This window comes from Molossus molossus, unplaced genomic scaffold, assembly GCF_014108415.1.
Source record: "Molossus molossus isolate mMolMol1 unplaced genomic scaffold, mMolMol1.p scaffold_m16_p_8, whole genome shotgun sequence".
In the NCBI taxonomy this organism is placed as follows: Eukaryota; Metazoa; Chordata; class Mammalia; order Chiroptera; family Molossidae; genus Molossus; species Molossus molossus.
The window spans coordinates 47,983,485-48,008,035 of NW_023425402.1; the positions used below are offsets into that span (position 1 = coordinate 47,983,485).

The 24,551-nt window shown below is 36.3% G+C and overlaps 1 protein-coding gene across 4 annotated transcripts in view; it reads left to right on the forward strand.

Annotated features, from left to right (window-relative positions):
- Positions 1–24,551, forward strand: part of SEC63 (SEC63 homolog, protein translocation regulator) — a 68,851-nt gene that overhangs the window by 34,648 nt on the left and 9,652 nt on the right. For all 4 annotated transcript variants that reach the window (XM_036248607.1, XM_036248609.1, XM_036248608.1 and 1 more), the window contains 11 exons: positions 105–199; positions 300–432; positions 2,209–2,301; positions 3,076–3,230; positions 4,482–4,629; positions 10,680–10,762; positions 13,390–13,449; positions 13,650–13,823; positions 17,145–17,303; positions 19,310–19,411; positions 23,290–23,388. In XM_036248607.1, coding sequence (XP_036104500.1) covers positions 105–199; positions 300–432; positions 2,209–2,301; positions 3,076–3,230; positions 4,482–4,629; positions 10,680–10,762; positions 13,390–13,449; positions 13,650–13,823; positions 17,145–17,303; positions 19,310–19,411; positions 23,290–23,388 — 1,301 coding nt within the window. The remainder of the gene's footprint in view (positions 1–104; positions 200–299; positions 433–2,208; positions 2,302–3,075; positions 3,231–4,481; positions 4,630–10,679; positions 10,763–13,389; positions 13,450–13,649; positions 13,824–17,144; positions 17,304–19,309; positions 19,412–23,289; positions 23,389–24,551) is intronic.

Sequence of the window (24,551 nt, forward strand, 5' to 3'; positions counted from 1 at the left end):
TTGGAAAATTGCCTCACTCTAGGATTAATGAAGTATCATAGAAGGGGACATTAATCGGTGAGCAAATATATTTATTTACCTTTATATTTATTTTGTTTTCTTAGGTCTTATCATGGTTTTGACTGGAGCCTCTGAATTTGATCCTCAATATAATAAAGATGCCACAAGCAGACCAACAGATAATATTCTAATACCTCAGGTTAGGCCTATCTTCGAAATTTCTTGATAAGTATTTAGTTATTAAAGTTAATGTTTTTTTTTAAATGTGTATTTTTGAATAATTATTTTATTTACTCTAGCTAATCAGAGAAATCGGCAGCATTAATTTAAAGAAGAATGAACCACCACTTACCTGTCCATATAGCCTGAAGGCCAGAGTTCTTTTACTGTCTCATCTTGCTAGAATGAAAATTCCTGAAACCCTTGAAGAAGGTATTTGTGATTCTACTCTCTGCAGGGTTTTAATGATATGAAAGAAGAATGTTTAATTAGACCTCAGGGTGCAGTGTTTTTTTTCACTGTTATTTTTTTTGCTCAATCAAATAATTGCTCAAGGGCCATTTAAAAAGAAATGTATATGCTACATAATTATTTCACAAATATTTTGAAGGTCTAGGTAGGTCAGATGTTATAGCAAATGTTAAAATTTAGTATTTCGCAGTATGAGAATACTCTGTATGAGAAATGTTTAGTCAGTTGCAGATTATGCAGTAATTCCTAATGACTTAAAAAATATTTTGTAAGCTTTTCGGGGGGAGAAAAGAATGGATTTCACAACAGAAACCTCAATCAGCTCCATTACTCCGCCACCACCACTTGCCAGCAGTGGTTACCAATAAAGTGTTTAGTCTTTAGTTAATGCTTCTTAAGTACTTGAAGCCGTCTATTCTACTTAAAAGAAAAGCAGTAGATTGAGGAATGTTTCCAGGGATGTCATGAAATTGAGTGTCATCTCTTCTTCACTTGCATTATTTCGATTGAAATTTTAAAAGAAAGTTATTCTTAGGGAATAAATACTCTTTCTGAATGACAACCCCTACTTTTTAAGCCAACCATGCAATCAAATGCCTCCGAAAACAAGGCCAGTTGATGCTCAGTGATTGGTGATAGGATAGGATGCTTATGGAATGAAGGAGCACTATTTAAACATTGTTATTAGAGTTGAAAGTTAGCTAATAATTCTGTTTCTGGTGTTTTGTTTTTTTTGTTTGTTTTTTTTTTAATCCTCACCCGAGGATATTTTTCCATTTTTTGTACAGATAGAGTGGGAGGGAGAGAGAAGAAGGGAGAGAGAGAGAGAAACATCGACGTGAAGGGACACATCGAGTGGCTGCCACCCGCACGACCAACCAGGGCCGGGGACAAACTGCAACCGAAGTACGTGCCCTTAGCAGGAACCGAACCCGGGTCTCTCCAGACCGCAGGCCGACGCTCTAACCGCTGAGCCAAACCGGCCAGGGCTGTTTCTGGTGTTTTGTACAGATATGAAACCATCTCCATTTTTACCGATTATCTAAGAAATAGGGAACAAAGCTTTTTAAAAAATCTTTATTGTTGAAAGTATTACAGATGCCCCCCCCCCCCATTGAGCCCCTCCTCCCTGCTCCCATCCTCCTGCTTTCCCCAAACTATTGTCTGTGTCCATTGGTTTAGGTTGAGTGTTAACCCAATGAGATGATCTTAGTGGTTAACTGGTATGTGTGCTATAAATGAAGGAGTCTCTCTCTCACTCCTCATCCTCCTCTTCTTCCTTTCTTTCTCTCTGTGCTTTTAGTTGACATTTACTCTCAATCTTAGCCTTTGGATTTATCTGTAATTATACTCATAGAAACTTATACATGCACAAGAAGAAAATTCTTAATGTTCTTAAATGTAGTAAGATTAAGTCCAAGATAAGACTGTTTCCAAAAAATAAAGGTAGGGAGTTAATAAAGCCCAGTTAAAGCCAATATTATTAATAAAGCACAAACAAAGCCAGTATAATTAAAAATTGGCTTTTGAAACCTCTAATCTGGGGTAGGGTTTTCTGACTGATTTGTGACATATTGCTACTGAGTAGACACTGTTGGGTTCAACCTGTAAAATTCCAAGGTCATGTGAGATATTTGTAGGATACCTTAAAATTGGTATTGATCTTGGACTATAGCTGGTAAAGATGTTTTAACTATAAAGGTAGAATGATTTGTCATGTTTTCTGTTGTTTTGCAGATCAGCAATTTATGCTGAAAAAATGCCCTGCCCTACTTCAAGAAATGGTTAATGTAATCTGCCAACTAATAATAATGGCCCGGAGTCGTGAAGGTGAGAAAGAGATGTAATTAATTATGTTGTACTTTTTCTTGCAAGCATATACAGATTATACTTCATAGTTTTAAGACTTTATGGATGTTTACTGTAATTCTGTAAGTTGAATCAGCCTTCCAGTTTTATTTATGGTTCTTATTTCTTTTCTTATATTTTTTACTATGTAAAGTGTTTATCACAACTTATGTTTTGAATTTTAATTTTTTCATGTTTTATTGTTATTTATTGTTTACAGATATTTAAAATACCCTTTTCTTCTGATTATTTTTAGAGTTAGGTTATTCTGTATTTTAACAAGAAGTTTGAAATAATTCTTTAAGTGATGTAATGATGATTCATCTGAGATGTAGTGTTTTTTTCATGAAGGGAAGAAAGAATGATGGAGTTTCTGGTCAGTAATGGAAAGGGTGAGAGGCCATTAAAAAAAGGAGATAGTGGTTGTTCCTTGTTATTATGGGTGATGTCAGTTCTTGGCATTGTGTCAGTATGGTCTTGACACTGATAATATCTGATAATTTACAGTTTTTGGAGGTAATGCAAATAATGTTTTATTAAATCAGTGGTTGTTGCTGGATAACATGGATTTGACCAAGTTTGTGTATATATATATTTTTTTACCCAATTACTTTGAAAGGAAAATCAACATTGTGATTTTAAAATTTGAGAGGTTAAGGATACTCACAAGAACCTTGTTTATGTCATGAAGTGTATACTCTGGAACATATAAAAAAGTCAAGCTCTGTCTTTTCTTTTCCTCCTATTCTTTCTAAGAAAGGGAGTTTCGTGCTCCAACTTTGGCATCCCTAGAAAACTGCATGAAGCTTTCTCAGATGGCCGTGCAAGGCCTTCAGCAGTTTAAGTCTCCCCTTCTACAGCTCCCTCACATCGAAGAGGACAATCTTAGGAGGGTTTCTAATCATAAAAAGGTAACTTTTTGCTACTTAAAAATCAGTTTTAAGCAGTTCATTATGTCACTTAAAGATAACATGAGTAAAAGTTTTCTAGAAATGGTTACTATAAATTTCTTAGATTTAGAATATCTTAAACATTCTAAAACTATCCCCAAAGTGGTTCTGTCAACATTTTCTTGATTAGGTCGCTGTTTAATACCTTACTACTGTAAGTGATTTTACTATGGGGGTCAGTGCATTTTTAGCAGTTAATCTGTTCTTTATATTATGTTACTAAAACGAAATATACTATGCACTATGTACTTTCCAATAATTTTATTTATGGGTTAAACATTGGGCAATGGTTTATTAGTTAGGATGAACAGAATAAGCATTAAAAATAAGTAAATCAAATAAAGATCATTTTTATTTAGAAAATACAGTTTATAGTAAAGACACCATGAATTTTATGATAAATGAAAAACTTGAGGAAATATAGGAAAACACTGAATGAAATTAGAATTTTGTAGGAGATTTTAAACATTACTTTGTATGCATTACACAAAGTAGGAAGAAGATAGACATTAGATTGATAGTATATTAAGGTAAAACTAATAAATGTACATTAGAAATTTGCATCAGTTCTCCTTTCAAGTAATTGTGTTACATTTATAAATTCGATCACATTTTAGGTCATACTTGAAAATTTCAGAATCCAAAAACAGACATTTCACATGCCTCATTATCTACTCCATGTCTGTGAAAGTAAAAATGAATAACACCAAACACCTGAAAATTAAAGAATACTCTCCTAAGTATCCGTTTAGTCAAGATGGATATTAGCTAATAGCAGACAGCTGTATTTAGACAATAACAAAAATGAGAATGTTTCATAGGTTGCATCTATACTTGGAAATCAATTCATACTCTTAAAGGTTTTTATCATTAAAATTAAAAATAAAGGTCAGCAAACTCGGCACAACAAATGACAATAAGTCTTGCTTTGGTCAAGATTCTATATGAATAGTTTTTTCCTGTAACTTTATTTTTTTTAATTAAAAAAAAGTAATCCTGTATTAACTTTGTAATGAAAAAATGCTAAATTTAAACTTCTTTGGAGAAAATGGCCATGAAGTGCTATTAAGTTATTTGCTGCTTTGAAATATGTATATAATCTTAACATTTTTCTAAAAGTTCTTGGATTTTGTTTTAGTAAAGATGCTAATAATTTCCCTTTATGAGTAGTTTTATGACATTAGGATTTACTTTCTTCCTTTATAAATTCAGTATAAAATTAAGACTATCCAGGACTTGGTGAGTTTAAAAGAAGCAGACCGTCACTATCTACTGCACTTCCTTGAAGATGAAAAATATGAAGAGGTTATGGCTGTCCTTGGGAGTTTTCCACATGTGACTATGGACATAAAATCACAGGGTGAGTGGGAGGTTCACCTGTGGAATACTGCTTCCCTTTTGATAGAATGGCTGTCGTTTGACTCAAGATTCTCAAAACACTTCATTTGATAACATAACTTGTACTTAGACTTTAGAGAATTATAGTTCACCTGTCAAATTTACTATGATGGAAAATGATGTATACTTAATAGTTTTTAGATCACTAATAGAGTCCTACTTTTATTATCCTCATAATAGGAGTGAGAGTTCTATTTATTTTTTAATCCTCACCCGAGGACCTTTTTCCATTTTTTGTACAGATAGAGTGGGAGGGAGAGAGAGGAAGAGATAGAGAGAAACATCGATGTGAAAGGGACACATCGAGTGGCTGCCACCGCACGACCAACCAGGGCCGGGGACAAACTGCAACCGAAGTACGTGCCCTTAGCGGGAACCGAGCCCGGGTCTCTCAGGACCGCAGGCCGACGCTCTAACTGCTGAGCCAAACCGGCCAGGGCAGGAATGAGAGTTCTAGATGTATTGAAAGATATTTAAAATATATCTGTTAGTGTAAAAAACATAGTTGCTTTATTCTACAATTAATTTTAAAGTTACAGTTTATTTATGTTAATTAAGCCTTGAAAATTACCATACTCTGTGCTACATTTCATGTGTGTGTGTGTTTTTTCTTTTTCTTTTCCTTTATTCATTTTTAGAGAGAGAGGAAGGGAGAGGGACAGAGGGATAGAAACATCAATGAGGGAGAACTTCGATTGGCCACCTCCAGCATGCCCCCCACTGGGGATTTGGCCTACAACCTGGGCATATGCTTTGACTGTAAATCGAACCTGTGACCTCTTGGTACATGGGTCGACGCTCAACCACTGAGCAACACTGGCTGGGCTGTTTTACTTTTTCTTTTTTTTTTTTTTCTTTTTTTCCAAATCTTTATTGTTGGATGTAAAATGTATTACAGATGTTCCACATTTTTCCCCCATTGACCCCCACCTCCCCACTCCTGCCTCCCTCCCACCTTTTCCCACACTATTGTCTGTGTCCATTGGTTATGCATATAAGTTCTTTGGTTTATTTCTTCCCCAACCCCTTTCCCTTTGAGGTTTGTCAGTCTAGCAATGAATTTGTGCTTCTTAATCCCTTCAACTTTTTCACCCATTCCCCCAACCCCCCTCCCAACTGGCAACCAACAAAATGTTCTCTGTATCTATGAGAATGTTTCTGTTCTACCTGTTCATTTTGTTTGTAGATTCCATTGTTGATAGATATGTATTCATTGCCATTTTGTTTGTTCATACATTTTATCTTTTTCTTCAAAAAGACCCTTCATCATTTCATATAATAATGGTTTGGTAGTGATGAACTCCTTTAACTTTTTCTTGTCTGGGAAAGTTTTTATATGGCCATCGATTCTATATGACAGCTCTGCAGGATAGAGTAATTTTGGTTGTAGGTTCTTGGTTTTCATCACTCTGAATATTTCTTGCCACTCCCTTCTGGCCTGCAAAGTTTCTTTTGCGAAATCAGCTGACAGCCTAATGGGAACTCCCTTGTAGGTAACTAGCTGCCTTTCTCTTGCTGCTTTTAAGATTCTCTCTTTGTCTTGAATCTTTTGCATTTTGATGATGATGTGTCTTGGTGTGGGCCTCTTGGGGTTCATCTTGTTTGGGACTCTCTGTGCTTCCTGGACTTGTATGTCTGTTTCCTTCACCAAGTTAGGAAAGTTTTCTGCCATTATTGTTTCAAACAGGTTTTCGATTTCTTGTTCTCTCTCTTCTCCTTCGGGCACCCTCAAGATGCGAATGTTGGCACGCTTGAAGTTGTCCCAGAGGCTCCTTACACTGTCCTCATTTTTTTGGATTGTTTTTTCTTTTTGCTGTTCTGATTGGGGATTTTTTGCTTCCTTATATTCCAAATCGATGGTTTGCTCCTTGGATTTACATACTCTATTCTTGAAGCTGTGTAAATTATTCTTTATTTCCGTTAATGCCTCCTTCAATTCTAACTGTGTGTCCATGATTTCTAACTGGTCCTTTTTTATGCTCTTGAGGCCCTCCCTAAGTTCACTGAGGTTCTCACTAAGTTCATTGAGCATCCTTATAAGCAGTATTTTGAAGTCAACATCTGTTAGGTTGCTTATCTCCATTTCGCTTAGTTCTTTTATTGGGGTTTTCTGTTCTTTCATTTGGGACCTGTTTCTTTGTCTCCTCATTTTGGCTGCCTCCCTGTGTTTGTTTCAGTGTATTACTTAATGAGAGGTATGGGGCTCGCTGAGACCAGATGCTGCTCGTTTGAAAGAATTTAGGAAAAACCTGAAGCAGGATCCAAGACCAGCCAATCCTATGGTTAAGCAAGTGGCAGCAACTTGGGTGGGCTTGAAAGTTGGGTTGGGCGGGGCGGGGTGGGGCCTCAGGGAGTCAGCAGGGCGGGGCTACCAGTGTGAGCCAGGTTGCTGGAGTCCCAGATATGGCGACTGTCTGCCACCCCCCGGAAGGGCTCACCAAAGGAACAAAGGCCTCTTACAACACGTTTGTCCAGGAGAAAGCCCCCTCTCCAGCCCTCGCTCCAGTGCCAAACAGCTCAGTTCTTCTCTGTATGACTCTGGCGCCCCTCGAGCTGCCTCCCCTCCGAGCTTAGAGGGAGAGAGTCCGATAAGTCCGTGTGCGGGCCCTTTAAGGAGCTGCCTGGGGCTCCAGCCGCGTCAGCCTCCCTGAGCCTCAGTTCCCGCTGGTTTTTCCAGCCAGAAGTTATGGGGATTCTCTTCCTGGCACTGGAACCCTGAGCGGGGCACCTGGTGTGGGACAGGGACCCCTCAGTCCTCAGGAAGGACCTTCCCAGCTGCGGGAGCCTCCTGATTTTTATCCACCACAGTGGGTGAGGGACCAGCCCCTCGCGCCTCCGCCCCTCCTACCAGTCTGGATGTGGCTGCTGCTTTAATTCCTTAGTTGTAGGACTTCCATTCAGCTTGATTTCAGGCGGTTTTGAATGATGGTTGTTCTGTAATTTAGTTGTAACTTTGATGTGGTTGTGGGAGGACGCGATACCGCGTTTACCTACGCCGCCATCTTGACCGGAAGTCTCTGTTTTACTTTTTCCAAATATGTTTTCATTGTTTTTTTAGAGAGAAAGGGAGAGAGAAATAGAAACATTAATGTGAGAGAGAAACATTGATCAGCTGCCTTCTGCACACCCTGCCCCCCCCCCGGACCTGTAACCCAGGCATGTGCCCTCATGAAGAATCGTACCAGGACCTCTCAGTCCACTGAAGTACATTGCCTGGGTTCACTTGTTTTTCTTGACTTACCTTTATCTTTGTTTGGAGTGAAAAAAAAAGAGACTGTTTATTTTGCCTACATAATTGCCCTGTTTATTCCCATTTTAATAGCTGAATAAGATTGTAGAATGACAGAATTAGAGATTATCTGCTTCATTTCTTCATTGTGGCATTGTTCTGAGCTTTGACGTTTACTAAGTTACTGTTGTGGTAACATTCTTGTGGGACCAAGAATACAAATACCATTAGGAATGGTTTGTCTTTAAAGCGCTTAGTCTAGTTGGAGAAATAGGCCATAAACATAGGATTAAAACAAGGAATCATAGGCTAAGTGTTAAGTGAATGGCACAGACATTATGCATTTACTCATTCAACAAACTGAGTGACACTCCTTCTGGATGCTGGGGAAGCAGTGGTAAGACAAAGCTTTCTCTGTCTTACTGAGTTTGCATTCTAATTCGAATTGAGATAAAGAGCTCTCAAAGATGGGATGTTTGAGAAAGGGAGGTAAATTGCAGTCTGGTTTCAATTTGGCTGGTGTGTAGGATACATGGGTTGCTTAATGGGGAGTTAGGATTTCCTTCTGGTCCATGAGTTTTCCAACATTAAAAACATAAAGCTTCATTCAGGACCATGATAATTTAAACAGAAACTATTAAAGAATTTAGTTTGGGACTGAAGAGGTACTATTTGATATAATGAAGGATTGTAAAAAGTACATGCTGCTTTAAAAAATGAATGTTGAAGAGATTTTTTTATTAGATGTGAAAGGTAAGATTATTTCATCTCACTGCAGAACATTGTGTTTCATCCCATAGTATTTTGTCCTCACCCGAGGATATTTTTCCATTTTTTGTACAGATAGAGTGGGAGGGAGAGAGAGAGAGAAACATCGACGTGAAGGGACACATCGAGTGGCTGCCACCCGCACGACCAACCAGGGCCGGGGACAAACTGCAACCGAAGTACGTGCCCTTAGCGGGAACCGAACCCGGGTCTCTCCAGACCGCAGGCCGACGCTCTAACCGCTGAGCCAAACTGGCCAGGGCCATCCCATAGTATTTTGTATAGACAATATATTACTTTATATTTTTACAGTGTGATCCAAATATGTAATATGAATAGTATAGTTAATGGAGGGAGAGTAGAATTATAGAAGCAGGAAAGGGATATTTGCTTAATCCAATGCTGGAGATGGATCCCTTTTCCCACATTGCTAGAGGATACATTAGAGTAGTCTCTTCTTCACTTTAAAGTGTCACATGGCAGGTAGACATTGTTAGAGCTGTTAATTCATGTGTAATGCTCATGCACATACAACTTTGTAGTGTTGATGAATATGTAGCCCAGATTTTATTTGAGGTAGTGGAGACTTCCAGGCTGAAGAAAGGATATTGTACCCTTTTTTGATGCCCAGCTGTTGTACCTCACAGCCAGTACTGGAGATAACAGTTATAGGTTGTTGGGGGCCATTCTTTTTCAAATGGTAGTTGTCAGTGTAGACCAGAGTGTGCTCATCTAAATCTGTAGAAAAATCTGTAGGCAAAAATGCATAGTGAAGAAAACATTTATAGATAAAATTTGTAGAACACAATGAATGATATCTACATTTGAATGCAAGATAATATTTGGTAAGTTATATTACTTTTTGTTTTAATTTATTTTAATATTAAATTTATTATTAGACTTTTGCGGCTGTTTATGGCAAACGTGGTTTAAAAAAATTAAGTGCAAAAATATTTTAAAAAATATAAACAGTATCTTGAAATTCTTCCCTTAAATCTTTTTAATGTGGCTTATAATACTAGTTTTAATTTATTCAGGCAGGCACTGATTGTGCAGGTAAAATCTTGGGAATATAAGGTTTGTACAACTTAATAGAGTGATACAACCCTATTGTTTATTTGTTTTGTTAGTCCTTGCCTGAGGATATTTTTTCCATTAATTTTTAGATAGAGTGGAAGGGAGAGAGCAGAAGAGAGAGAGAGAGAGAAACATCAGTGTGAAAGAGACACATCATTTGGTTGGGGGATCAAACCTGCAACCCAGGTAACATGCCCCTGACCTGGAATCAAACCCCAAGACCCTTTGGTCCTACGGCCAAAGCTCTAACCACTGAGCAAAACCAGCCAGGGCAACACAACCCTATTTTTAATATCACTGTGAGAGAAAGCTATGATAGTCCCCACATTTTACTTTGTTTTAAAAAACCTGGGTTTGGCTCAGTGGTTAGAGCATCGGCCTGCGGTCCGGAGAGACGCCGGGTTCGGTTCCCACTAGGGGCATGTACCTCGGTTATAGTTTGTCCCCGGCCCTGGTTGGGTTGTGTGGGTGGCAACCACTCGATGTGGTCCTTTCACATTGATGTTTCTCTCTCTCTCTCTCTCCCTCCCTCCCTTCCACTTTATCTGAAGAAAATATCAAAAAATGTCCTTGTGTGAGGATAAAAAAAAAAATACGTAAAAAACCTGGGTTTGAATCTTGGGAGTGTCAGTTTAGCTGTTAAGTGACCTTAGGCATTTTACTTTATTTTTGAATCTCAGTTTCTTCTATAAAGTGGAAGTAATGATCCTTCACAGAGCTAGTTTAAGGATTTAAATGAGTACATTGCTGAAGGCATCTACTGAAGAGCCTTATACAGAGTAGATAGTCAATAAGTTATTTTTTATTGAGTAAGTTTAAAATATATTATATTTGAAGTACTGAAGTACCAGATTCATTTGGGTAAGTTAAGTTTTGTTTGCATTGACACAGAGCTTAATTTTTTTTTTTACTCAATTTTTTTCCTCTCATTTTTACAGTATTGGATGATGAAGACAGCAACAACATCACAGTAGGATCCCTAGTTACAGTGTTGGTTAAATTGACAAGGCAAACAATGGCAGTAAGTAATCTATTTGTATTTTTATGCTTTAAGTTATGTTATTTAACCAATGTCAACCCAATAAATTTAATAAAAAGAAAAAAGTTATGTGTTAAGGTTTTTATATTTAATTTCTCATTTTAAGTTATATATTCTTAAATCAAAACTATTGAGTAGCAAAATCTGATTTTGCAATTCTGTTAGCTGTTTTGAACTTTTAAATAAACTCATAGTTTTTCATATTAGTTTTCACACACAAAAACCTTGCAGAATAAATTAAATTTTTAGTGTGATGATTTAATTCCATATAAAACAGTATAGTAACAGGGTAATGTAAGTATGTATTGTTCTTAAATTTTGAAGTGCTATACAGAGTTTATTCTTGATTATTGTTGAAAATTTCATCACCTACTCCTTTTTAGTCAATTCTTTAGAGATTTACTCCCTTTTATTTTTTATTTAAAAAATTTAAAAATTATAACGAAAATAACTTTTTCTAATGTGAAAAAAATAATGCTGTCTGAGAAAAAATTCAGGCACTGCAAAAAAGTATAGGACGAAATGAACATTACCTAAAATCCTACTATTCTGAGATGATCAGTTTTGAAGCTCATGCCTTTAGATATCCTAATGCATGAATATCCATAGAGTTAAATGATGTTTTTATCATGGATTCCTTCTCTCATTCACTGCCCTCAGGAAACCCCCTTGTCAGGCTCCAGTGACCAGAATTCAATCTTGTGTATATCCTTTCACATGTTTCTCCATTGTTGTATTTACCATCTGGACCTTTACAGTTCATATATGTATATGTATATACATATATTCTGGTATTTTTCTTATTCTTATTTATTAAATCTGATCATGTTGCATGTGTTTCCCACATCTTGTTTTTCTCAGTCTCATTATGTTTATATTACTTCCCAAGTTATAACTCTAGTTGTAACTCGTTTTTAGTAGACTAGTATTTCAGCTCAGTTTATTCAACTAGTGGTGGGTTTTAGCTTGTTCTGCTTGGGGTCTCTGAGCATCTGCGGGAAACATTTGCTCCATTTAAACCCTATGTCTCAAACTTCTGGTAGGAAAAGCATCTTTTGTAGTAGGACACATCAAATCAAAAGATGTTGGCAAGTGGTAAGGAAGTATTTGTGTCATAGATTCTGAATGAGAGATGCCTCCAGGGAGAAGAGGATAATCTAAGCCAGTAGTCGGGATTGGGGTTAGAATCCAAATTTATGCTACCTACGTGCGTTGGAATTCCCAGCCTGAGAAATGAACAAACTGTTGGCCTTGGGATGATGATACCTAGAGTAATCGGTAGAAGAAAAAAACACAGCTGCTCTGGAGGAAGGGAAAGAATCAAGTATTTATTGTTCAATTCTTGTATGAAGTGAACCTCAGAGTAATTAAGTATCTAGAACCCAGTAATAAATGAAGAAATGAAGCAGAGATGATAGAATTAGACTAGATGCTGGCAAATTTTCCATAAAGGTCCAGTTAGTAAACATTTTAGGTGTTACAGGCCATGTAGTCTCTGTAGCAACTACTGAACTCACAAATGGGCATGATTGTGTTTCAATGTGTTTGTTTAAAAAGCAGGCAATGGACCATGGTTTGCTCACCCCTAAATTAGGCTAACAGTTTAGAACCTAACAACTGTCATTGTTTTTACTTGTTAGCTTTAATAATTCCAAGGAGTTTATTTAACACAACCCATATCACTTGTTGTCATCTTTTTGTGTAGATTCTTACTGGAATTTAAATGCTAAATGTACTAATTCTAATTGGATTGTATGGTGGATGGATGTCTTTAGGGTATGTGGATTTTCTTGGTGTTCCCCTTCTTAGTTACAGATCTAATGAACAATATCACTGACAATAATAAATGAACTAATATTGGTCTCATGAAGTTTTTTCATGTTAAAAAATGTAAAATATTCAAATTTTCATAACATTAAAATAGTCATATCTGATTACTATTAAAATAAAAGTAAAAATTTAGACTAAAAAATATATACATATATATATGTGTGTGTATATATATATATATATATATACAATTTGTTTTTTAAATCATCACCCGAGGATATTTTTCCATTGATTTTCAGATAGAGTGGGAGAGAGGGAGGGAGAGAGGGAGGGAGGGAGAGAAGAAGAAAGAGAAACATCAATGTGAGAGAGACATATCGATTGGTTGCCTCCCTCATGACCCTGACCAGGGCCAGAGATTGAACTTGCAACTGAGGTATGTGCCCTTGACCGGTAATTGAACCTGAGACTTTTTGGTTTGTGGGCCAATGCTCTAACTGCTGAGCCAAACCTGCCACGGCTCAACTAGATATTTTTGAGTTTATAATGAATTTATGTATCTTAAGTCATTGCATTTGTAAATTTCAGTGGAGTGTACTTAAAAAAAAAATTCCAGACATATGTGAGATATATCAGAAGATAATGTCTGAAGTATCATTTAGTAATTGCTAAATTTGCACACATTTATCATTTAGTGATTGCTAAATTTCCTGTGCTTCCTACCCATCCTGATCATTGTCACCAATTTAAAAACTTACTGGTAATATATTTTGAAAGATTGGTTTGCTTATCTGAAAGATGAATACAGGTTGACAGACTTCATATTTTTCTTCCACTAGGAGGTATTTGAAAAGGAGCAGTCCATCTGTGCTGCAGAGGAACAACCAGCAGAAGACGTGGTACAAACTTGAGTTTCCTTACCTATCTTTCCTGGTGATAGAAATGTTTTGTTTAATTTTCTGACTGATTTACATTTCTGTGAGACAGTTGTTCAGTTTATGAAACATTTAATTTAGTCATTCCCATCTAAAAATTTTTGACTCCCAAATGAAACTATTGCTGGAATTTCTGACTGTGTATGTGTAATTGTGATTTACAGCAAGGTGATACTAACAGGAATAGAACAAAAGGAGGATGGCAACAGAAGAGTAAAGGACCCAAGAAAACTACTAAATCAAAAAAAAAGAAAACTGTAAAAAAAAAAGCCATACCTGTGCCCTTATCACAAGCAAAGCAACAGAAACAAAAGCAAGCAAATGGAGTCATTGGGAGTGTAAGTTTATTATTGTTATTATATAAATGTATGTATTGAGGTATAACATACAGTAAAATGTTCAAATGTTATCTGTATAACTCCTGAAGTTTTACATTTACATATGTATGTACTCATGATGCCCAGATCAAGATATAAAACCTTACCAGCACCCTGGAAATTTCCCTTCTGCCCATTTTCAATCAATGACTCTTCACCCATCTCCTTACCCTCCCCCTTACTCTATTATTATCATAGATTAGTTTTGCCTATTCTTAAACTTGATGTAAGTGGAATTATGTTTGGCAGATTTGATTCAACCTCATGTTTGGGATATTCATTTGTATTGTGTATAGCAGCAGTTTATTCGTGTGTGTGTGTGTGTGGTATTCCATTGTATGAATATGCCACAATTTATCTGTTTTCTGGTTGGTGGACATGTGGATTATTTCTAGTTTTTGCCTGTTATGAATAAAGGTGCTATGCTTATTCTTGTACATTTCATTTTGTGGACAGTTATTTTCTTAGGTATATACCCAGCAGTGGAATTACTGGTCATAAAATGGGTGTATGTTTAACTCGTTGAAAGAGCCCGTTTTCCAAAGTTGTACCATTTTATGCTCCTGCCAGCAAATTATGAGTCCAGTTGTTCCATGTCCTCACTAGTATTTGGTTTTACCAGTCCTTTTTATTTTAGTCACTGTAGTAGATCTGTTGTATCTCTGTGTGTGATTTTTATTTGTATTTGCCTGCTTAATGATTTGAGCACCTGTTCATATACTTACTGTCATTTAGATATCCTCTTTTTCTATTGGGTTGTTTGTCTTCTTATGGATTTGTAGGATTCCTTTCTATATTCTGGATATGAGTCCTTTTTTACTCTTCATGATAACTTTAGGTTGTTCTTAATTTTAATGAGGTCTGTTTCATCAGTCTTTTATGTTCTTTTGTGTCCTCTTTAAGATATCTCTTCCTGTGCCAAGGACATGGAGATATTTTTCTGTTTTATTTTAGAAGTATTATTTACTTGTTATATTTAGCACTATGATACATGTTGAATTACTTTTTGTGAGTATTGTGAGATACGGATTATGGACCAGTGATCTAGCACCATTTGTTGAAAAGATCATCCTTTCCTGTCCAAATTGTAGCGGTGATTTGTTGTAAAACAAATGATAGTAACCATATGTGCAGATCTGTTTATGGACTCTCTGCTCATTTAATTGGTTATTTGTCTATATTTGTGGCAGTACCACACTGTCTTAATTATAGTGGCTTTATGTTAAGTTTTGAAATATAGTAGTGTACGTCCTTAAGCTCTTTATTTCTTCAAAATATTCTTGACTATTTAGATGCTTTGCATTTTCCGCTAAATTTTTAGAATTAGCTTGACAGTTTTTGCCAAAAAAAAAAGTTGCTGGGATTTAGACTGGTATTGCATTGAGTCTATGAGTTCAATATGGGGAGATTTCACATAACAATACTTATCTTTTCAATCATAATCATGGTTTATCTTTGTTAATTTGGATCTTTCTTAATTTTTCTCAGCAGTTTTTGGTAATTTCCAGTGCCAGAGCTATGGCACATCTTTCATTAGATTTACTCCTATGTATCTGATGCTTTCTGGTGTTATTGCTTCAAATAACATTAAAAAAAAATCTTTCTGCAATGTTAATTGCTGATGTATAGAAATACAGTTGCTTTCTAAATATTGGTCTTGTATCACGGAGTCTTGATGAATTGACAATACTAACCATTTGTAAATATTTTTTAAAAGATTTTCTATATACACATTTATGCCATCTGGGAATAGATAGTTTAGTGTTTTCTTTTAATTTTTTAATCTTTATGCTCTTTCTTCCTTTTTTCTTAATATACGGGCTAGAACTTTCAGTGTAATGTTGATTAGAAGTGAAGATGGTGGTTCCCTGTGTCTTATTGATCTCAGGGAGAAAGCAAACAGTATTTCATTAGCAAGTATGATGTTAGCTCTAGGGTTTTTGTAGATTTTCTTTATCAGTTTAAAGACGTGTTCCACACTATTCCCATGCTGAGGATTTTTATGAACAGATACTCAATTTTATTAAATGCTTTTTCTTCATCTAATGAGATGATTCTATGATTTTTCTCCTTTCTGATAAATGTGAATTATATTAATGTGTTAAAAATTTTTAAACAATCATTGCATTACTGGAACAAATCTTACTTGTCATAACAGTATCCTTTTTTTATGTTTATCTGGATTTGGTAATACTTGTTTAGGATTCTTAAATCTGTTTTTATGAAAGAATATTGGTTTGTCATTCATCTTTCTTGTAATATCCTTGACATGTTTTGTATTGGGTTTATGCTGGCCTTGTTAAACAAGTTGGGGTGTAGTCTTTTTCTTTTTCCTGGAAGAGTATTATGTGTAAGATTGGATTTGTTTCTTTCTTATTTGGAAGAATTATCTGGAGAAGCCATCTGGGCTTAGAGTTTTAAAATAGGATTTAGTTATAGTTCTTATCCTCAACATAGTCTACTTTTTTTCTTATATCAGTTTTCATAATTGCATTTTTCAAGGAATTTGTGCATTTCTTCTAGAGTTATCAACTGTATTAACATACAGCTATTCATAATATCTTTTATTTTTAATATCTTTTAGATCTGTAGTTATGTCTCTTTTATTCCTAATATTGCTAATTTGTATACTTTATCTGTTTTTCCTCTGGTCAGTTATTCTTGCTTAATAACACGTCAATTTTATTAATCTTTTCAAAGAACCAACTTTTGGGTTGGTTTTGGGTTTCCCTTTTGTATATTTACTTTCTCTTTAATTTATTTCTGGTCTGTTTTATTTCTACTTTCTTTTGTATTTAATTTGCTGTTCTTTTTTTTCTTCTTCTTGAAATAGACTAGTAATTATTTTGTTTGGGATATTGGCTTTCCTTACCACATTGTGCTCTATCATTTTTAGAAGATAATGTTGAACTCCAAAAACAGTACTTTTCTATAAACTTCCTATTTCCACTCCTCAAATAAAATATGTTGCATAATTTATGTTTTTGAAGTATGAGCCATCTTAGCCATTCTGGTGGTATACTTTGCAAATAGGAATAAAATTTTTATTTTACAAACTATGGAGAATGAATAAAATAACTAACAATAGACAGACAAGCCAAATGTTAAAGCCTTCAGTCTGACTCCCACATATTTATAAATAAGAATATTTATAATTCTCTAAAATTCTACATAAATAGTGAAATTGTGATTTGAGCTAGTTTAAATCAGTGACCTTCAGGGACTCAGAGTGATACAGTCATTGAGATACTCAGAACTTTTGTGGTTGCTTTTTTCTTTTAGGAAGCTGTAGTAAAGGAAGATGAAGAAGAAGTTTCTGACAAAGGCAGTGATTCTGAAGAAGAGGAAACCAATAGAGACTCCCAGAGCGAAAAGGAGGATGGTAGCGACAGAGACTCTGATAGAGAGCAAGATGAAAAGCAAAACAAAGACGATGAAGCAGTAAGACTTATGGGTTTAAATAATTGGAATTATACCTCTGATGATAGTTCTTATTTTTGTTATTATTTTACTTGCTTCTTTGCTTGTCAGTTTGCTTCCACTATATTTTATAATCATATATTGCTTTATAAGAAGATTTTTGAGGAATAGTGGTCAGAATTATAAAGAAAAGTAGTTTCTAACAAGGATTGGAAATTCCAATTTTCTCAAAGCTTAAATTGCTAAGTAGATTAAGACCTGGGTCTGAGGTGAAGTCAGTTGGGTCTCTTAAAGGAATTTTTAGTGCTGGAGATGACTCTGGAAGTATGAGTAAAGAAAAGTGGATTATGAAATAGATAGCAGTTTACTTGAAAGAGTCTCTAAAAGTTCAGTATAATGTTTAGGGCAAAGAATCATTACTGTGAACACTAACATTAAGAGGTTGGTTAAGGGAAATGCTGACATTTATAGAATACCACCGTGTTTCAAGAGGTTAGAAGACATTAAGGAAAGGTGAGTCTCTAAGCATTTTATTAAGATTGTGATGTTATAGAGAGTAGAAAACAAAATCTCATGGCATGGCATTAAATTGCACATGATTTATGGGAGGACAATAGAAAAGAATATTTGGGCCCTGGCTTGTTTGACTCAGCGATTAGAGCATTGGCCTGAGGACTGATGGTTTGCGGGTTCGATTACCGGTCAGTGACACATACCTGGGTTGCAAGTTTGATCCCTGGCCCTGGTGGGGGTCGTGCAGGAGGCAACCAATCTGTGTGTCTCTCTCACATCAGTGTTTCTCTCTCTCTCTCTCTCTCTCTCTCTCCCCCTTCCACTTTGTCTACAGAAGCAATGGAAAAATATCCTCGGTTGAGGATTTAAAATAAAACGAAAAGAATATTTGGTGGACAAATAATGGTCATTAGAAAGAAGTTCCCTGTAAATGAACTTGATCAGCTGTTTCCTTTATGTTTGTGTTGTTCTTTATTATTGGGCCATTGATCTAAAATAACCCTTGTGGTTTAGGAGAGAAAAAGAGATTCCCTGAATAATCTCTGAGGCAAAAGCAGAGTCTAAAAAAGAGGAAAAGGTTAAGGGAAAAGGATAAAAGTAAAAGATATAGTGTACCTGTCCTTGGGAGTGGTGGGGAAAAAAATAAGGGTGGCTGTTTTTACAGTGACTGACCTTTGGCTGTTGTCATACTTTGGGAATTAAGTTGATAGCCAGAAAATTAAAACCTATCAAAGAAATTATCCCCAGCTTTTTTTTTGAGAAAGAGTTGACATAGTCCTTTTTGAGTCTGTTAGGGTTAGGAGAGGTGACTTTTAGGGTTTTGACAAACTAGTCTCTTCAAATGACCAAAAATACATTGATTCAATTGACAAAAAATTATATAAATAACAAGTAATTATTCATTATCTGTCACATCACAACTACTGCATTAGATGACAGGAGGTGAAGCCAAATGTGAAACAGTTTCTGCCCTTGATAGTAGGGTAGTGGGCAAGGCAGGTAAATAAACATTGATTATAGTACAAAAGAGATTATGCACATTTAGGGCAAGGCGCAGTGATAGCACAAAGGAGAGAGCAGAGGGAATCTGTGGAACTCAAGGGCTCATGCTTCAGGTTTAGATGCTCCTAAAAGAATGATGAGTAGGAATTTGCCAGGTAGAGAAGGAGGAAAACCAAATCAAAGCAGGGTTTAGGAGGAGTGAAATAGCTTTGTGAGTTCAGAAGCCTCGGTAGTTTGAAATGGCTGGAATAAAGAGTGCAAGGAGGAAGGCTGTGACAGGAGGCTGGAGAAGTAGGCAGGTCCGATCATGAACGGCTGTGTGGTCATGCTCAGTGGGTTAGGTTTGATTCATGAACGGTAGGGCTGTACGTTTTGAGCAGGAAAATGATCAGATCTGTGGGACTGAACTTAGCAGTAGTTAGCATTATCAGAAATATTAGCTAGAAGATGGAAACTCCTCAAAATGATTGAAAACATACTTTATTTCAAATATTTAATTTTTATTTTACTAGGAGTGGCAAGAATTACAACAAAGTATACAGCGAAAGGAGAGAGCTCTACTGGAAACCAAATCAAAGATAACACATCCTGTTTATAGTCTTTACTTTCCTGAGGTGAGTTATACATGGCCCAGTGTTTTCCTTATTTTTCCCTTTAGATATTTCTCAGTTGCCATTTATCTCTTTGTGGTGGGTACTGGTTCAAATGTGCTAAATTGGTCTGTTCTTGATAGACCACATTTTCGAAGGATATATTTTAATATGAATTATATGTTTAAAAAGAGGTTTGTTGCCCTGGCCGGTTTGGTTCAGCAGTTAGAGCGTCTGTCTGCGGACCAGAGAGTCCTGGGTTCGGTTCCCGCTAGGGGCATGTACCAAAAAAAAAAAAAATAGATTGTTAACTTTTAAAGAATTTTTGTGGTTTCCTGTGCTTTATCTTTTGTGTGCCCAGATTACGAAGGGTTGTGCTTTATGATGATTTCTCATTACCGGTTCAAGCAGCTAATCATACAAACGCATATTTTGGCTTTATGTGGTTATTGTGAATCTCTCACTTTTATTAAGTTTTGAATAGAATGGAAAGTTCTTAAGTTTTTCCCATGGGCTCTCTCTGAGGGTCCTGTACAGGCCACCTAGAGCCACTAGACTTGCTCTGGTTCCAGTAATTGCCCCAGGCTCTGGCAGTTTTGGGACCAGCTAAGTTCAGTAGGAGCGGAGCGTGGCTGAGCCCCTAGCTCAGGACAGGTCATTGCAGTGCTGTTTGTTCCCTTGTCCTTGTTCACTTTGTGATTGTGGCCTGCTCAACATTTGATCTCCTTGACAGGCTCTGTTTGTCTCTCAAATGAATTTGAGATTTGCTTGACATTTCACTGTTGTGGATGATTCTGTCTATGGCTAGAGGTCAAGAACCGGTTGCCTCAGTTCAGGGAAGCTGTTCCACAGACTGCCTCACAGCTTTGCCACTGAACCTTCTGTTCACCACTCATGTTTGGCAGGTGATTTCATGTATAAATCTGCTTTCTGCTCTAGAATGTCAATCCAGAGTTGCTGGAGGCTGCTAAAAGCAAATTCCTAAGTAATTTGGCTTTCCTAATAATAAATGAATGGCTCTGCACAGACCTTTATTGTGACTTGGAGAGACGTCAGCCCAGGATTCCATCTTAATGTGCATGCTGATCTTCTGGCTTGTCCTGAGCATTAGGCCATCTGTTAGGGGCGTTTTGCCCATGGCACTGGTAGTCTGCCAACCACAAGGCTCCTGGAATCAAGCAAATAAATTCTACTCAGTGATTGGTTTTTAAAGGTGCCATGGGATTCTACAAAAGCTGCATAATTTTTATCCTTGTAACAGTTTCATTTTAGACCATGCTTAGTTAATAGGCAAAATAGTCATTTACTTTCTTAGTACATTTTAGCAGTAAAAATACCTTTTTCCGATTTAGTTTGCATCTGTATATTAAGCATCTCAATGTACCCTTTATCAGATAAAATTTATTTAGGACTTTCCTAACTTATACCTGTCTACCTTCCCATGTACCTACCCAACTACCCTAATTACCACACTGCCCATTTAAAGATTAATGTTAATAATTGACTTACATGTTATTGAAATTCATTTATTATATTTAATATGTTAAGAATGGTTGGGAATCACAACTGAAAAATAATTTTGTTTAAAATGCAAATAACTCATGGTAGAGTATCTTTTCCACTTGCACCATGTGCATCGGTCTAAGCACAGGTCTAATGCCATAGGTTGATATTCACATGCTTCTTACTAAATATTCTTGAACGAGTTTCACTTTAATCAAGTAGCCTGGGAGAGTGGAGGGAGCGGCATTCTCTAAGTGGAGAGGTAAAGGAGAAATGCACATTCTTGAACACATCCCAGTGCTTCTTATGTGACATGTATGTTTTAAAAGGTGATTTTTCTGTCAGTGAAATGTCAGAACTACTTAAATAACAGAGGTGTTTACCTCATTTCATTAATGATCGTAACTTATTTATTGTAGTCTATATGCTAGACATTCTAACATATTTTACTTGTATTATCTCAGTTCATCTTTACTACACAGCCTGAGGTAGGCACTCATCATTTAACAGAGAAGAAAATCGATGGTTAGAGAAGTGAAATAATCCAGGTCTGTGTGACTTTAAAACATCATTGGCAAACTGTAGCCCATAAACAAATCTGCTTCCCTGCTCATTCTTGTCAGTAAAGTTTTATTGTAAATGTTTTATTGGAACACAGCCACACTCATTTCTGTGCTATAGTGGCAGAGTTGAATAGTTGCAACAGACTCTATGACCCACAAAGCCCAGGTATTAATACTCTACTTTGAGTCCATATGTTTTTACCCACTGTGTGTGTATAGAACACACAGACAGACTTACATACATACACATATACCTGTTGTGGTTATCCTAACCCTTGGGTTAAGCTGAAGTTGGGTTAATCATGCATTTGTGATTTATTTATTCTGCTCACTAATAATGTTGCATTGCTCTGCTGTTTAAGTCATTAAAAAAAAGTTTTTGTTGATTTTAGAGAGAGAGAAGGGAGAGGGAGAGAGAGATAGAAACATTGATGAGAGAGAAACATCGATCAGCTGCCTCCTGCATGCCCCCTACCAGTGATCCATCCTGCAACCCGGGCATATGTCCTGAACCGAATCAAACCAGTGATCTCCTGGTGCATGGGGTTGATGCTCAGCCACTGAGCCCCATTGCCTGGGCTACTGTTTAAGTTATTTAAACAAACAAGCTTTTAGTTGAATTCAGTGTAGCATTATTGGAGAGATAATAAACCAAGTTTTAATGTCTTATGGTAAAATAAAATAGAAAGTGTAAGTGCCCTGGCCGGTTTGTTCAGTGGTTAGAGCATAGGCTGTGGTCCCAAGAGCCCCGGGTTTGGTTCCCACTGGGGGCGCGTACTTCGGTTGCGGTTTGTCCCTGGCCCTGGTCGGTCATGCGGGTGGCAAGCACTCTTTGTAGCCCTTTCACGTCGATGTTTCTCTCTGTTCCTTTCTCTCCCTCCCACTCTACCTGAACAAAAAATGGAAGAATGTCCTTGGGTGAGGATAAAAAAATAAATAAATAAAGTGTAAGTAATTTTTGGCTTAAAAACATAAACATTTTGCCTACGAAACTTTTCAGTAAAAAGTTATTTTTTTTAACCTTCTTTTAGGCAATTGAGAATTTAAAATAGTGTGGTGGTGATTTAGTTAAGTGAGTGTTTAGAATATCCTAGAGTTTATTTTATTTTTGAATCTAAAACATTTTTTAAGTCATTTTAGAAAGATATCTTTCCTGAGCAGATGACTAAATAGTTACTGATGTGCTGTAATACAGTGACAGTCACCGAGCAGACTGGGGTTTGCTGCTGCCAGACTGTTTTGTCTCCTATTCTGTTTTTAGTTTTCCGTCTCCTTTCGGTTCTTCCTGCTGTCCCTGAGGCAGGATTCTGGTGGCAGGTTTTTTTGTACCCAGCTACTTTTCTGTTCCTAATCTTTTATGAAATATAACTAAAAATGCTGAACTTATTAAAATCATGATGTGTAGTGAAAGGTATAAAAAGGCTTTTAGGTTTCAAGATGGTCTCTTATGAGTAATGTGTTTTAATGTATTGATTTCTCATTTGGTTGCCGGATGATATTGCTGGATGATATTGTAATAGTTTATACTGTTTTCCTTTTTAGAATATCTTTTGTTTTTTAGTTTTTTTTTAAAGATTAATCAGGGTTTTTTAATATAGAGGCCCATCAGTAGGGCCTAAGGGCCCATTTGAAATCCCAACGTACATGCAAAATTCTTTTGGAGCACGGATCTACAAATGGATAAATTTATTTGCTCAGTAAATATTTATTATACATCTATTTTGTACAATACAGCAATGAATAAAACAAGGACAGCACCTCTTACATGAAACAAGGCAAAACTCTGTTTGTCTAGTTCTTTCTGATTATTTATACTCTTTTATTTTTCTTTTGCAGGAAAAACAAGAATGGTGGTGGCTTTATATCGCAGATAGAAAAGAGCAGACATTAATATCTATGCCATATCACGTGTGTACACTAAAAGATACGGAAGAGGTAATTATTCAACAGTAGTAGTTCAGTTTTTACAAATGTACAGCATCTCGTCATCATGCTGCTTTATAAAATATTTTTTAGAAAACAGTTTATCATATTTGACTTACTACACTTTAAGGTATTTATAACTTAAATACCTTATGTCTCTGATGTCTCTTGGGGAAAACTTATTAGAAATTTATGAAGTTTGGTTTGCTAAAGGTAGGTGACTTGGTTCAGTCTTTTAAAAACTTGTTCTATTGCCCTGGCCGGTTTGGCTTAGTGGTTAGAGCATTGGCCCAGGGACCAAAGGGTCTCACGTTTGTTACCCAGTCAAGGGCACATACCTGGGTTGCACTTGTAATCCCCGGCCCCTATTGGGGTCGTGTGGGAGGCAACCAATCAATGTGTCTCTCTCATATCTATGTTTCTCTCTCTCCCTCCCTCCCTCCCTCCCTCCCTCCCACTTTATTTAAAAATCAGTGGAAAAGTATCCTTGGGTGAGGATTAACAAAAACAAAAAAACTTGTTCTCACTTTTGGAAGTTTTCACTATTAGTGTCTAAGAATGTATACTTTTTCTTTTCTAGAATTTAATTATATTGTACAAAAATGTATGATTTTTATTCTCATTAGATTAGTGCTGAGATATATACCCTTTTTCTTAAAAACAAATGTTAGAATGGGTGATGAGATTTTTAGTGTGGACTTTTTGTTTATGTGGTATTGTCCACTGTTAATGACATCACTACTTACTGTAGCATTGTGATGAACATATTTTACCCCTTGAGAACTCTTTTCTATTTTCTTCTTGATTTTTTGTGTTACTAGGAAGAAGGTTCTGTCCACCTAGTTGGATAAGAGCAAGGCTTTTGAATTTTGAGATAGTTTTATGATATTGATTTTTAATCCAGAAAGGTTTTTCCCCCCCTTTATAGCCAATATTAGTGTATGAAGTAGTTTATTTGACACTTAGAAGTAGAACTAACTTAAGGGTATTTCTTTGAGGAATTTTTTTAAATGTAAATTTTACCTATTTTTGAATAGATAATGCATTCACCTAGTTAGTATTTCAGAAGATATACAAAAATGTATCTTGCCCTGGCCGGTTTGGCTCAGCAGTTAGCGCTTCAGCCTGCCATCCAGAGAGACCCGGGTTTGGTTCCCCCTAAGGGCATGTACGTC